An 11,217-nucleotide genomic window follows, 5' to 3' on the forward strand; every position below is an offset into this window, starting at 1 on the left:
AAATCTAATAGAATGCCTTTTGACTCATATTGAAGTCCGGGCCCAATTCAAGGTGTTGGTGATGACCTATAAGGCCCTAAATGGCTTGGGTCCTGGCTACCTGAAGGAACGCTTACGTCCATATATGCCCACCTGCCCCCTGAGATCTGCGGGAGAGGCCCTTCTGCGGGAACCCTCCGTGAAGGAAATTAGGAGGGTAGGTACTCGGAGGAGGGCTTTCTCTGCAGTGGCGCCCAATCTATGGAATGCGCTCCCCAGAGAGGTCCGCCTGGCGTTGTCGTTATTTGTTTTTCGGCACCAGGCGAAGACCTTTTTATTCAAACGTCATTTTAACTGTTAATACTATTTATTTATTTTATTCTTCAGCCAGGGTGACTTATTTTATTTTATATTGTTAACTTGTTTTATATTTTATTGTATTATATTTTAATTGATATCTTTGTGAGTTGCCCCGAGGCTTCGGCGAATGGGGCGGCATAGGAATTTTCTAAATAAATAAAATAAATAAATATTTGTACCCAAGATGTTCAGGTGCATTTGAAGATATTAACTAGCTCTCTACCCTAAGTGAGTCCAATAGCTACTTTTAAAATTCAAAGGACAAATCAACCCTTAGCATGCACTCATTTTTAATTCCTGTTATTGCTATTCCAAGATTTCCACCTTCTAGAATTGTCTTTTCTTTTTCTTTTCCAAAACACTATTGAATGTATGTACTTCACAAAATGTGATTCAATGGGACAAAAGGTGAAGATGTGGAGATAAAGCCATGAAATAGCTGTGTTCTTCAGCTGCAAAGCAAAGTATTCATGATGAATGAATGATAATGTATGGATATAATAATGTAGGCTCAGCTTAAAAACTAGAAAAGAATAAAAGTGGTACAGTGATTAGTGTATCCAATTAAGTTGGAAGGGATGTAGGTTCAAACCTTGCTCAGTCATAAAACTTAGCAGATGACCTTGGCCCAGAACTCCTCCTCAGTTTCTTACTCAGCTGAAATAATTGCACTATTTCTTCAAGGCCATAAAAAGGACCTCAGTGACCTCCTTTTGGGGGCATTCTTGGTGGCAGGAAAGGGAGGAAGCTGGCTCTATAAAAATACATCCTGGTAGCACCCCTTTGCTTTTTATGTTAAAGTGTCATGCTTAGATGGCCAAAATCAGCACTCCAAATGCTTTGAAGAGTAAGAGGAACAGGGAAGCAAACTTCCACCTTCCCTAGAATGTCCTGAATTCAGAGGGTAATAGGCATCCCCATAGGATTGTGTCCCCAATTTATTTTTTAAATGCACAAACTATCTATTGGACTTGAAAATTTCCAGAACCAGTCTAGAAAGCATTTGGAATAGATTTCACACTGCCCTTCTTAGCTGTTTTTCTCCCTCTCCTCATTTATTACAGGTATATCGCAGATCCTTTCAAGCAAGGGCAGAAGGGTGGCTCCCAGGTTATGGGTGACCTGAGGGAACCTGTCTTCTCCTGTTCACCCACTGGAGTGGTCCCTGTGCTTCCCAAAGTCTAGGAGAAGGAAGGTTTCCAATTCTCCTGGCTGTCCCTCTGCTTGTTCTCCTCCACCAGTCTCTCACTAAAACTGCTGCCTGGAGCCAAGTGGTTGGGATTTCAAGGTACTCCTCTGCACTTTAAAATCTAAATTATAGCTCTAAGCCCCAGTTTTAATGAAAGACCAATCTGCCAGCAGAAGCAGATTTCATTTAGGAAAAAACCAAACTAAGCCTGCACAGGACTATGCCCCAGGATTATTTTCCTTCTATGACTTGCTGAGGGCAATGAACACCTGCATTTATCTCTTTATCCTTCAAGCTAAGCAGCTGACACCTTGATTGCTATCTAAGGGAGAAGGGCAGTGATGCTTAACTTGAATAAATGTGCTTCACTAGGTACCTGCTCTGGTATTAAAAACAAATTCCAGTGATGAGCTTTGACTGAAATTGAATGCAGAGTTCAAGTGCGTATAGGACTGCAGCCTTACTTCTTTATCCTATGTCTTTGCCACCTGATAGCCAGAGCTATCTGGATGATGAACTACAGTTAAATACAATGAAATATAATAGAAAGCAACAAGAAAACATCATGAAATTACTTTTACAATGTAAACTCACATTTTAACAACCAAACCCCTAAAGTCCACATTTCTAGGCTTGATAAGATCAGCAGGCAATACTCCCTATCCCCATGTACTATTTGAAATAAATCCCTTGGCAAAGAGGTGATCGTAACCTGGTACCAAAAAATTAGTAAAGTTTGCACTAGGTGAGCCTTGGTGGAGAGATCATTGTATAATTTGGGAGCTACTTCAGAGAAGGTTCCCGCTGATGCTACCAGCCAAACCTCTTTTGAAGGCGGCATTCAGAGGAAAGCCTCAGGTGATGAGTGCAGTGTCCAGGTAGATGGTGGTTAGAAGAGCAGTTCTGTCATGTAATGTGGTCCCATACCAAATAGGGTTTTATAGGTTAAAACCAGAACCTTGAATCAGGCTTAGACACATATAGCCAACCCAAGCAGGCCAGAACTGCCTGGGACCTGTTATCTGTCCGACTGCCACATTTTGTCCAAGCTACAGCTTCCAAACTGTCCTCAAAGGTGATCAGATGTATAGTATATGGTGGTAATAGTTTAGAGATTACCAGAGCATACATGACTGAAGCTAGACTATCCCTTTCCAGATAGGGGCAGAGCTGGGCCACCAGTTGAAGCTGGTGGAAGGCTCTCTATGCCACTGAGGCCAGGTGGGCCTTCAGTGATGAAGATAGATCAAGCTACTAACCTGCTTCTTCAAAGGAAAGGCAACCCTGTCAGAAGAGGTTGAGCACTCTCCATCCAACTTGAGAGGTTGAGGAACCACCCACCAACAGCATCTCAGTCTTGTTTGAGCAGAGCTTCAGTTTATTGGCCTTCATTGTTGCAGCCAGGTCAGTTTAGCACATAAATTAATGAAGTGTTCAATTCTGTACACAATATCTGGGAAGAAGTGTCACCAAAAACACAATAGGATACACTTTGTATAGGATTGTGCTGCTAGATACAAAGCAGAACACGTTGATGCTCTAGATCCTCCCCCTTCCAGTTCCCAAAAGTCTCCTGGCTGCCCCTTTATCAAAAGATGCTGCCCTTTCTCCTTTGCTGATCCTTATTCTTGCAACGCTGCACAAGTAGTGAGAAGGTTGCTAGAGATTAAATGCTGCAACATTTGGTGTAGTTTTTATGATATAAAAGTTAGAAACTAACAACTCTAAAAAATGTGTTCTGAATTCCAGAATCTTACTAGCATTAATACTCTGGATAATAATGAGGAGGCACCTTTTGTGGTGCTTTGTCTGTCTCTTCACCTGGTCTGGGGACTAAGAACAGCAAAGCAAAGATCTCTGATCTCAGGCACTGTCCCCTTTGTCTAGGACTACTGGTATGTGGGCTGGTATGTGGGCTATACGGTGGGGGCAGCCCTCTATCTCTGCCTCCTTCCCAGAGTTTAGGCATGGCAAAAAAGCTCCAAGCTTTCCTCAGGTGCTGTTGGGGATGGTGAGGGGAAAAGCAAGTAAGAATTTACTCAGAAGAAAATACCACTTTGTTTAACCAAGTTTGCTGCTCAGTAACTGTTTGCGTTTGCACTCTAAGAGCATGGGTTATTGTAACCTACAACACATCCTCACAATCAGTGTGCCATGCCCAGTTTGCAATCAATCAGTAAATGTTTAAAGTGACATACAGCTTTTTTGCTGGTTCCAAGCACTCCATCCTCCCCATCTGGATTTGGGCCTGAAAGACCAAGGAAAAATTGGGTGCATAGAGGGTAAGTTTGAAGGCAGCACAGTTTGGGGCTTTGCACAATTCCCTGCTGAAAGCAAACATTTTTTTGTTTGTTTATTTGCCAAGTTGTACCCGACCCATCACGTCCCCATGGACAACATTCCTCCAGGCCTTCCTGTCCTCCACCATCCCCCGGAGTCCACGCAAACCCACACCCACTGCCCCAGTGACTCCACCCACCCACCTCATCCTCTGCTGTCCCCTTCTCCTTTTGCCCGTCGAACAGTCCCAGCATCAGGGTCTTCTCTAGTGAGTTGTTCCTTCTCATTAGGTGACCAAGGTATTTGAAAAGCAAACATGTCTTCTATAAAAGTTATAGCAATAATTTTAAACTATGTACAGATTTGCACATGTAAATCAGCTTATGCAAATGTGTGCTGTGTTTTGTCCTGTTGGTCCTAAGCCCTGATTCCCCCCCCCCCCACACTTTTTTTTTTAGCATTCAGCCCTGCTTTTAAGGCTTTCACCAACATCTCTAGCCCCTGTTGATTGCATTGTGACAATCTAATCAGGCTCTGACCAAGACCTGCAGTCAGTTAACTATAGACAGATTTGCCTTTTCCAGGAAGCTGGAACACCAGCTGAAGCTGAGCAAAGGAAATTATAGCCTTTAGTGCATCTATGAGTGGATTTTTTGGACACTTTATCCACAGGCTGTATGTGCTTTCAGGAACAATTAGTTCAGGGTAGAACAACAATTCAGTTAAGTCCAGTAATGAGCCATGCTCTGTATAGTTAGCATATTAGTAGGGTCCAAATATTTAGAAGTTTGTTCTTGTTGTTCAGTTCCCAGATCACCAGCCTCTCTATCACCTTGGGCCTTATCTCATTTGGGACAGGTATGGTCTGGTGAATGAGCAGGCCAAGAGCACTTGAGATCATAAAATCAGGAGGAGGTCAGAAGTGATGAATGGAGGTAATTTTGCTTGCCAGCTGTAAAACATGCACTTAGGTGGATTCATTTGCTAAATTGAGTATCTAATTAGCTCATTTGCTAAATCCGGTAAATAATTCATTAATAAATTTTCACTTCAAGAAGAGCAACAACAGTCCTATATGCAGCAGTGGAAAATAATTCTTTCTTTCAATGTTTTAAAGGTACCATTTCACTTTGCCCAAATTCTTCAGTGCAAGATCAAAAGAAAGCTGTTTGACAGAGAGGACGCCTCTACTGAAAGCTCCCACTGAAGAAAATGGGTAGGAGATACTTTGTTTCCTGTTAAGACCCACATTTGATATTAATATCTAAGGCTCCCTGACATTCTCCTGCAGCTTTTCTCAAGCCCTCCAGATGTTTTGAACTTCATCCCATCAGCTTCAGCCAGCATGGGAAATGTTCAGGAATTGTGGAATTTGTAGTCCAAAATATCTGAAGGCAATGAGGTTGGGTAGGCAGTCTTATCTAATGGAAGTGGGTTTGAACATTATTAATGTGGAGGCTGTACACTTTGAAAGAACCCTGTCAGAACATCTGTTGACATTGCTATCTTATCAATGGAACCATATCATTTAATAGACCTCTCTCTGAGCCTGTGGAGAAAAAGGTTCATCCTGAGAATTCTCCTTATGGGGCATGGAAGCCTTTTCCACCCTGCCGTGACCGTGATAACAACAAAAGGAATGCATTCTGCTGGCATGTCAGGGGCAGATCAAGACAGTGCCAAGGATGGATCATATCCAAAGGACTCCTTTTCCCACAGAGCGCCCCCTGGGCTTTATTTTAAAAATCCAGGCCTAGAGCTGCCATGTGTTTTTCTCCTCCCATTAGGATCAGTAGGAACTACGATGGCAGGACTTTTGGATCTGGTCTTTCCTTCACTGTGGCATTTCACTTCCTCTCCAGTTGAGTGGTGCTCTGAAAAGGATATTTATGTGTTTGTTTAAAAATAGCTACTGTCTGCATGTGGCTTAAGGTTCCTCATCTTGAACTGATTTTTGCCTTTCTCCTAATCATCTAATGAAATCATGGAATACTAGAGTTGGACGGTGGTGTTGGGGACAAAAAGAAGTCCCCCTTGTTCCTTGTCTGAGGGTGACAAAGACAGAAAACATCAGCAAGTAATTTAAATGTTAAAAAGTCTCTTTATTGTAGGTGCACACTAACAATAGAAATTGAGCCCACCTCCAGTCAAGACCAGCTGCCACAGTCATCGTACATTGTGAATTTATACATTAGCACTTCACAATTATCAGTTACAGGAAACATCATAGCAGAAAACATTCAGTTCCTTTGTACATGGCTACTTTTGTGCATGGGTATCATGAACTACAAGTCTTTTGAGGACCTTTGGTGTCAAAACATTTGCTTCCAGACTTATTTATACAAATTCTCACCTTCCTGACAGAGGTTTATTGTATATTTTCAAGACTTTTGTGCCTCTCTGGCAGAACGCTATGCAACTGATCCTTGTTGTTTGGTCATCAAGAAAACTTTATATTCTTCAGGGCCAAGAAGGCCATAGGATCCAATCCCCTGCTGTTGCAGGTCATCAATTTACAGCAACCTACCCATGAAAAAGAACTTAACAAGAAATCAACTTCCTGGTGCCTTGAAGAAATGCTAAAGTCATTTACCTGAAGGCTGCCTTTAGATGCTTCCAGGTCATTTGTCCCATTGTGATTAAGACGGACAGTCCCCCTTCCCACAGCCATGCAGTACAGCAGGAGTGAGCAACTTGTGGCTATTCAGATATTTTGGCCTACAACTCCCATGACCTCTCACAACTGGCTATGCTGGTAGGGCTGATGGGAGATTCAGGCTTTCTGAAGGGCCACAGGTTGCTTGCCACTGCTGAATAGAATGGAGAGGATTTATTTTCATTAGCCAGATGTTGCCCACTTCCACTAGTAAAATCTCACAATTAAGCTTTACTGTCCAATGCAAACTTAATTAGCAGGGGAGTAAGCGCCATTGGATTCAGTGGTGCTTGCTTCTGATGGCAGAAGTTCAACTTATAAAACATGCTGAGCTTTAATTTTGTGAAAAGGTCTTCATTAACTTGATGGAGAAACTCTGTCAAAGAAATGGAAAGAAGTATCCAGGCTCTGCTTGATTATTTTCTTTGTCTTCTGACTCCCTGCATGCTAATCTGGCACAATCTATAATAAAACTTGAAAACCTCATTGTCATCTCAATTCCTTGCCCAGTTGCCCTGGCCATTGGGCAGATGGTATCATTGCTCCTGTTCTGGAACAAGTCCAAGAACAGTATTCCTCTGAGTTCCTTACCACTGCACAGCTTCTCAAAAGGTTGGCACCCTTTTCGTTTGCTTTTGCTAGAGGCCCCAGGCTATATATTCTACCAGTGGGAAAAACTTAGGATAGCAGAATGTGGTATGCATTGATATTTGTCCATTTTTAACAGGTTAAAATGCATAGCTGTCCATAATGCAGATTTCACCACAGATGATGATTCCTGGGAAAACAGCTCTGCTGAATTTGAGCAAAGGTCTCACCAGGGAAGTGAAATGACCAGCCTGTCCAGATCTGCTTCATCCTCAGAGAAATGTGAAATGTTGGACAACTTGCATGTCAAATTCAATTTATCCAAGATGAGGTAAGAGTCCAGCTTGCTACTAATTTTTCTGCAAATATCTAGGGCTTAGGAAAGACTAAAGAAATTGATCCCCCCCCCCCAGCAAATGGGTAAAATAGCTTTCCATATATATTTGCCATGTTTTGCTGTTGGGTTCAAGCAGATCACCCTGCTGAAACAGTTGATAACATCTGCTCATTTTTATAAGTTGTGGGTCACGTACACAGTTTCAAGGCAGTGATGAGATTCTGAGTGGGTGAGAAGGGAAGGATAATACAGAAACAACCAGTCTGCTGACTAAATTTGCAGATGATACCAAAGTGGGGGCAGCGGTCACAACTGAGGAGCAGGTGATCCAGATCTAGAAGGATCTGGACATGCTGTGGAAGTGGGTGGGGGACAACAGGATGGCACTCAATGTGGATAAGTGCAAGGTCTTTCACTCGGGACACAGGAATGGGTGTCACAGGTACAGGATGGGGGACAAGTGGATGGAGAGCAGCACTTGTAAAAGGGATCTCAGGGTACTTGTTGACAGCAGGCTGAAGGTTTTTCTCAGAACAATTCAGCACCTTGAAAAACCTCCACAACATATTAAATATAATAACTGAAATGTGGCATATAAGGGCAGAACTAGCACGAGGAGGATGGTTTGGGGTGAACATCATGTGACATGGCGATGGGTCAGGCATTACAATGCCAGTGAAAATGTCTAGACTAGATTCCCCCTACATCCCTCAGCAGTCACTTCCACTCTCTTTTCCTAACAGTTGTCTTCCCTGACTTGGTGCTCTCCAGATGGGTTGGACTTTAACTACCGGCAGGGCTGACTGAAGGATGCTGAGAATCGTCGTCCAATACGTCTGGAGGGCACCAGGTTGAGGAAGGCTTCCTAAGAGCTTCTTAACCCTTCAGCTACCCGTACTCTAAGCAGCCAGGATGCTGCCATGAATTCCGTCAGAACTGCAAATCTCCATCACCAGTAATATTTAAAGTAGGCTGAGAGTGCAAGCAGACTTGACAGTTTTGTATTATCTGCTACGGATCTTCATATGGAGAAGTGTTGTACCCAGCTTTGCATCCAGTGACCTGTCGCCCTTGTTTCCGTTTGAAACTTGACTTCTGGGTCATCTTACATGACAGTTTATAACTCATGAAGGAGAAACACATTTTTGCTTCCTACAAATACTCTGGACCACATCTCATGTCTTTTCAAGCACTGCCCTGTCCCATTTCCTTTAATCTTTTGTCTGTCTGTCTGTCTGTCTGTCTGTCTTTTCTTTCTTTCTTTTTTTGCTTGAAACCAAGTCCCATCACAAAACAATCAAATGTTTAATTACTTAATATGGCCAAAAAAGACAGAACACCTTTTCTGTATAAGTGGGATGATAGATACAGTAGGTATCTTGAGAATTGCAGGGCCCACAGGCTGTTAATATCTCTGAAACAAAACGCCAGGCTTCCCCGCTTTCTGGCAGATGCTGTGACTGTGTAGGAAGGTGTAGGTGGCGGCACCTGCTCTTCCCGCTCCTCCCCCGCAGTGAGAGCGCTTTGCAGAAACAGGGTGCTCTGGTTGTTACTGGGGCCCCCATACTTGCTGAAGTCCTTCCCTCCCTGCTCAAGCAGGGGAGTGGCTGCTGAGACTGGCCCTGCTCCCCTTGCTGAAAATGCTTTGAAAGAGCAGGGAGAAGACCCCTCAGAGCCCTGATGCACACCAAACAAGCTGGGAGGCACGATCTCCCCTTTCAGCGTGCTGGGCTGTTTCCAGGTGACACTGACCCGTGGGCACACGGCAAAGTGAGAGACGAATGGAGGGAGCAGGAAGGAGGGAGAAGAGGGTGCAGAGAGACACAGCGGATGGGAGCTGGGAAGGTGGGGGAAGGCGGGAAAGCCGGAGTGGGTGGATGGAGGGAAAAGGTACCTTAGTGCTTCAGGAAGGGGAAAGGACCATGGGAGGTACACAGTTGTTCTGTAGCTGAGGTAGATTGAAGGGATGATGATGATACTTCATTTGTATGCTTCCCTATAGCCCATAGGGCTCTCTGGGTGGCTTACAACAAGACAAAATAAATCAATATAAATACAATAATATAGTTAAGTAAATGCAACTACAAGTACAAATATAAATATACAAAATTAGTACAAGCAAAACAATCAGAAAAATTAATACAGTAATACAATACATAATAATGAATTACCAATCACCTGGATCCCAAACCCATCCCACAACATTCTGGCTAGCTCCAGGATGACTTGAAAATGGTTCTCTCTCACCACCACTTCTACAAACACAGAGCTTCCTACGCAGTCTTTCTCAGCAGGGGCCTGGCAGTGGCGGCTCCTTCACTTTCAGCACCTCCTTCCTTATTCTCTTTCTAGCAATGCAGCTTTCGCCTCTTTCCTTGGAACTGGGATATCAGAATTCCTTTGTCTCTGGTGAATCTTTCTGTCTGCCCTTCCCCACCTGACCCCTCTGTGGCATAACAGGACAATCCGCTTTATGTTTATCAGAAGTACATTCCACTGCACATTTGCTCCCAGGGAAATGTGCAAAGCATTGCAGCCTAAATCAGTATTGCCCAACCTAGTAGTATCCAAAAAATTTGGACTGACTCCCCCTCCAGTATTCATGATCATTAGCCTTTCTGACTGGGGATGATTGGAGTTGAAGTCCAAAACACTGAACAGAGTTTTCCATTTGATTATTCTTTGTTAATTTTAATAGTATGCTAGTGGGACTCTCACATTGTTTTGTTTTTTTTCTCCCCGAAAGTGGGTCCCACTTGAAAAATTGTTAAGATCATTGCTGTAGATTTTTAAGAGCCAATTTGCTCCATCTCCCTGATGCATCCATTTATCTTTCTATTTCCCCCCGCTAATTTATTTTAACAGAAGCTGAACTGGGCTGTTTCATAACCCCAGAACCCAATTAGTTCTTCATCTCATCTCCAGCTTTTCAAGAACACTTGATCTATTGTGGTGTGTCGTATATATTAACATTGTTTTAGGAATTAAACCATGAAAAACAAAGGCTTAGTGAAAAGCCTTTCTGAAGTGGTAAATGTGTTCATGCATCTTTTATGCAATGCAGGGTTGAAGGAGCATCTGGTCCTCCAGATATTGTTGGATTGCAACTCCCATCAGTAGGTGATGATGGTGAGGCATGATGGGAACTGTAGTTCCACAACATCTGCACAGCCACACCTTTTCCATTCTTGATATAGTGAGCAGTTTCACTGAACAGTTGATATAGATATAGTGAACAGTGAACACATATAGTGAACAATTTAATTCATGAACAATCCCTCATGTATAATTAGAGGTAATAACATTGCATGAGAGGACTGTACCGTATCTGATGAAGTCAAGATCTGGAGCGATTCAATATAGCAACCAATGTGTCTTGTTAGTATTTATAGTAACACCACAGCCCAGCAATCAACAGTGAAGTCACTACACAGGTAAAAAAAAAATTCCTGGAAATTGCTAACATTAGTTTGCTTTCACTTACACTCTCTCTCTTCCTTTCTCCCCTTAACCTTCACTTTTCTGCTTTACCCATGGATAGCTGAATGCATTAAAGCAACTTGGTATTTCCTTGTTCCATATCATTGCTGTGTAAGCACAGCCAGGTGTAATTGCCCTAGTTAAACAGAGCAGCTGGCAGCTATTCCTGCATTGTTTCCTTTACACTGTTGCAGAAATGTGCTTCTGACAAATTGTTCCCTGAAACATTTTCAATGCAGTATTGTTGAATAAACATGCTGGAATTACCAAGTGTTGAGGATGGCCTAAGTTTTCAAAGCTGCAGATCTAAATTCTCTCTGTCTCTGTCTCTGTCTCTGTCTCTGTCTC

At 42.9% G+C, this 11,217-nt stretch overlaps 1 protein-coding gene across 1 annotated transcript in view; it reads left to right on the forward strand.

The window, feature by feature from the left end:
- Positions 1-11,217, forward strand: part of OCA2 (OCA2 melanosomal transmembrane protein) — a 181,797-nt gene that overhangs the window by 14,676 nt on the left and 155,904 nt on the right. Inside the window, exons 2-3 of the mRNA XM_044449808.1 lie at positions 4,926-5,024; positions 7,192-7,383. Coding sequence (XP_044305743.1) covers positions 4,926-5,024; positions 7,192-7,383 — 291 coding nt within the window. The remainder of the gene's footprint in view (positions 1-4,925; positions 5,025-7,191; positions 7,384-11,217) is intronic.

Source organism: Varanus komodoensis, unplaced genomic scaffold (genome assembly GCF_004798865.1).
Source record: "Varanus komodoensis strain SLA01 unplaced genomic scaffold, ASM479886v1 scaffold1, whole genome shotgun sequence".
Classification (NCBI taxonomy): domain Eukaryota; kingdom Metazoa; phylum Chordata; class Lepidosauria; order Squamata; family Varanidae; genus Varanus; species Varanus komodoensis.